This window comes from Formica exsecta, unplaced genomic scaffold (assembly GCF_003651465.1).
Source record: "Formica exsecta isolate Colony F162 unplaced genomic scaffold, ASM365146v1 scaffold191, whole genome shotgun sequence".
Classification (NCBI taxonomy): Eukaryota; Metazoa; Arthropoda; class Insecta; order Hymenoptera; family Formicidae; genus Formica; species Formica exsecta.
In genome coordinates this window covers 478938-482596 of record NW_021849211.1, presented here as the reverse complement: position 1 = coordinate 482596, position 3659 = coordinate 478938, and the positions used below count along the sequence as shown (strand labels likewise).

Below are 3659 nucleotides of genomic sequence, written 5' to 3'. Positions count from 1 at the left end.
TATATTGTAAAATGGAAAACATAAGAATTTGTGCTTGGCAAAGCGAAAAATTTTGAACTGTTTGATTACCGTTACTAGAGTCTTCATCTTGAACGGAATACTGTTGATGATACTGAATCTTCCACGGTAGACTCCTGATATATATACAACCTGTGATACGAGAGAGAATGCTACAGCGTCTCCGAGATTCACATCACAGAATTAATTAAAATTATTAAAGGTGTAGGTTAAAATTTCATGTAATCGAAGACAGAATTATAGGTTCTCATTATCTAATGACAATTTTTTGAAAGATGTATACTATACATTCACTAAATCACTTATGGCCTGGAAATTGATAGACAAAGATCATATCTTGTCCTCGATATCAGGAAGTAGTTATCCAATAGTGAGTATGTAGCAAGCACTTCCGCTATCTTGAACATAGATGTTAGATAAATTTAGTTAATAGATATTGAGAGGACTTTCAACCTTCTTGATAAGTATTGTCTGCATTTGTTGTTCGATGAAAGTGAAACTAGAATATGGGTAATTATAAAATATTTTTATTTTTATTTTATATATGACATAAATAAAATTTAAACCATTTCTCTCTTTATAAAAGGAAATATATTATATTATAAAAATGAAAAATGTACATTGATTAAATAAATATGTATTTTAATTAGCAAAGTGTATCAAAATAAGATTATAAAGTATGTTTAAATAAAGGAAAAGAAAAAAGAGAAAAGAGAAGAGAAAGAAAAAATTGTCATAATATAAATATATAGTATAATATAATAAAAAAATACATGTAAAATTTATTTAAAGTAACAGTTTTTAAATCAAGTCTGTTAAATCCAAAAGAGTATGAAATTAGACACACACAATTTACGTTAAAATTATTATAAATGTTTAAAATAAAAATAAATTTAAATATAAATTCTGTTTTTATTACTTTAGCGTATTACTTCATTTTTATAATATAATATATTTCCTTTTATAAAGAGAGAAATGATTTTAATTATGTTTATACGAAGACATATAAAAATATAAAAAGTATTAAGTTTTAAGATTTTTATTTTCGAGATTTAAAAAAATTTATATAATTGACTTTAAGTGAAAATATTCGAAGCATACGTTGTGCTATCTTGATTCTTGCTTCTTAATTGTTTCTACCTCGATATTCTGCTTCGATGTTGCTTCTTAATTGTCTCTACCTCGATATTCTATGAGCTTTATGAGGAAAAATAAAGAAAAGAGATGTATAGAACAATTTATCAGTTACACACATCCAGAGTAAATAATATCTTTTTCTATTTCAGAAGATTGTGGTATTTTTATGATACTATAGAGCTAATTTTTTAAAATAATGCAGAAATTGCATATCTTTAGAAGAGAAAAAAGAAAGAGATAAATAAAATTAAAAGATTTTGAATAGCAAATTTTTTCAAGTTACACTTCTCGTTTTAAAGATCTTTAAAAAAAAAAAAAAATTGTGGTATAAATTTGTAAAATTGACAGATAACTACACATGACATATTAGGATTTTCGCTGCATCGCTATTGAAAACTAATTCTATAATCATAATCCACCGTTTATGTCATACTCGGATTAAAATAAGATACTATGATTTAATTCAACTATATATACTGTGTCATATATAACTATATAATCGTATATATACTGTTTATAATAAAAAAATTCATATATATAAACAATAAATTACAAACGAGAATTTTATATGCATATTAACTAAACGGTATCTCTATTTATCTATGCAAGTTTCCAATTATAAGAATATATAAGCTTATTATAATTTCAAACATATATATAAATTGAAAACACATATTAATATATTGCTATATTAAAAAAGTGTAAATACTTAAAAAAGGAGTAAGGTTATTGATTAAAATCCGTAAAATAAATTGTATATTAACTTTTATTGGTAAAACAATTTTTATGCGTAATAATTACAAAATATTCATATGACTGTCTAGATGTTCCTTAATGTACCGCCACCATATATTCTAAATGTATTCTCTTATATTGATATACGCAAAATACATGTAACATAAAATAATTTTCAATCCCAAGGATAATGCTGCTGTTTTTGTAAGTTCGCTTGATGAACCGCAGCTGCTATTGCATTTTCTTTCGCAGCTAATATATCCCTTTCCTGTGATTAAACATGATTATATTAGGAGTGTTGAATTTATATTCATAAAATAAGAAATAATATAATAATACTTTTATAGAATAAGATGCATTGAAAAATAATGTATTTTGAAATTTATATGTATATTACTACCTTAGCTTCCTGTTCGCTCTGATTAATTTGTTTATCAACATCCTGCTTTTGTAGTTCCGCAGCAGTTGCTGCTGCGTTTCTTTGAATCGCTATAGCTGCAGCGGTTTCTCTCGCTGCCGCTACCCTCTGTGCAGCTGCTGCAGCCCCTTTCAGGGTTGCTAATCTCTGTTGCAGCGCTACAAGTTGCCGAGCGCTGGCTTTAGCTTCGGCTTCAACGTGTTGGAAAATTTCTTGCGACCTGCGTAAAATATAATAGCGTAAGATATAATGTCATGGCTTGTGGGAATATGCCAAATGTAAAACAAAATCAAATAATTATTCGTACCTTGCGGCAGCTTCCCTTGCTGCTGCCTCCTTTGCTAATGCAATTTTCTGCTGAATCGACGCGACTTGCTTCGCTTCCGCCACTTTGTGCTGGGCCATAGCAACATTATTGTTCGCGTCTTTTGCCTGTTGAATTGCTCTTAGAATTTCCGGCGGATATGCGATACTGGGTGTACCAGGCGCCGGATCCTTCAAAGCCTGTTAAGTAAATTAATAGCTAATATATTTTTCAAGATTTGAATACGATTGTATGTCTTGCATTATTGTGCAACGACATACAAATACATGATAAATGCTGATACCTGAAGTGCCACATTGTGCGTGGCTTGAGCTTGAACTTGAGCAAGCGCTATATCTGAATTGCTCGATGGATTCCAGGCTGAAGCCGCAAAATTCGAGGGAGCCCACGATGCAGGACCGAATGCTGGCACGTTCCCAAAGAAATCAGACGGTCCAATAAATGCCACTCCGCGCTTTTGCTTTTTAGAATCTGATTTTAACTCTACCACAGACGCAATGGCAAATAAAAGCACGATCTATAAATAAATATTTATTTAATTTTTATTTTACTCTTTAAAAAACATACAATTATTTTTATAAAAAATTATTCAAAATAATTTGTTTTAAAATGTGTCTTGAAAATTTTTCCACAACTTGCATTATAAGTACAAATTAGCTATAAGAATATATATATATATTTTTTATTTATTATAATACATGAGATTTAAAATGTTTTGTAATACTATTTATTTAGACGTAGCAGAATCGAAAATGAATAAAGTTACCTTTACCAAAGTCTTCATCTTGCAAGGAATATTGCTGATGATACTGAACCTTGCATGATCGGTCTCCAGTATATATACAACTTATGATACGCGAGAGAATGCTCTTGCGTCTCCGGGATAATAGCAGAATCAATTAAGATTATTATAGGTGCACGTAAAAGAAAGATGTCTAATAATGATTTTTTGGGGAAATACATATATGCTATACAATCATTGCATAAGAGAGAGGGACTACTTACGATCTGGAAGTCGATGGACAA

The 3659-nt window shown here is 29.3% G+C and overlaps 1 protein-coding gene and 1 pseudogene across 1 annotated transcript in view; both read right to left on the bottom strand.

Moving 5' to 3' along the window:
- LOC115233902 overlaps positions 1 to 87 on the bottom strand; it is a 3302-nt gene extending 3215 nt beyond the window's left edge. The window contains exon 1 of the mRNA XM_029804535.1: positions 70 to 87. Coding sequence (XP_029660395.1) covers positions 70 to 87 — 18 coding nt within the window. The remainder of the gene's footprint in view (positions 1 to 69) is intronic.
- A 1978-nt stretch (positions 88 to 2065) lies between these two features.
- Positions 2066 to 3417, bottom strand: LOC115233901 (annotated as a pseudogene).
- Positions 3418 to 3659: the final 242 nt, after the last annotated feature.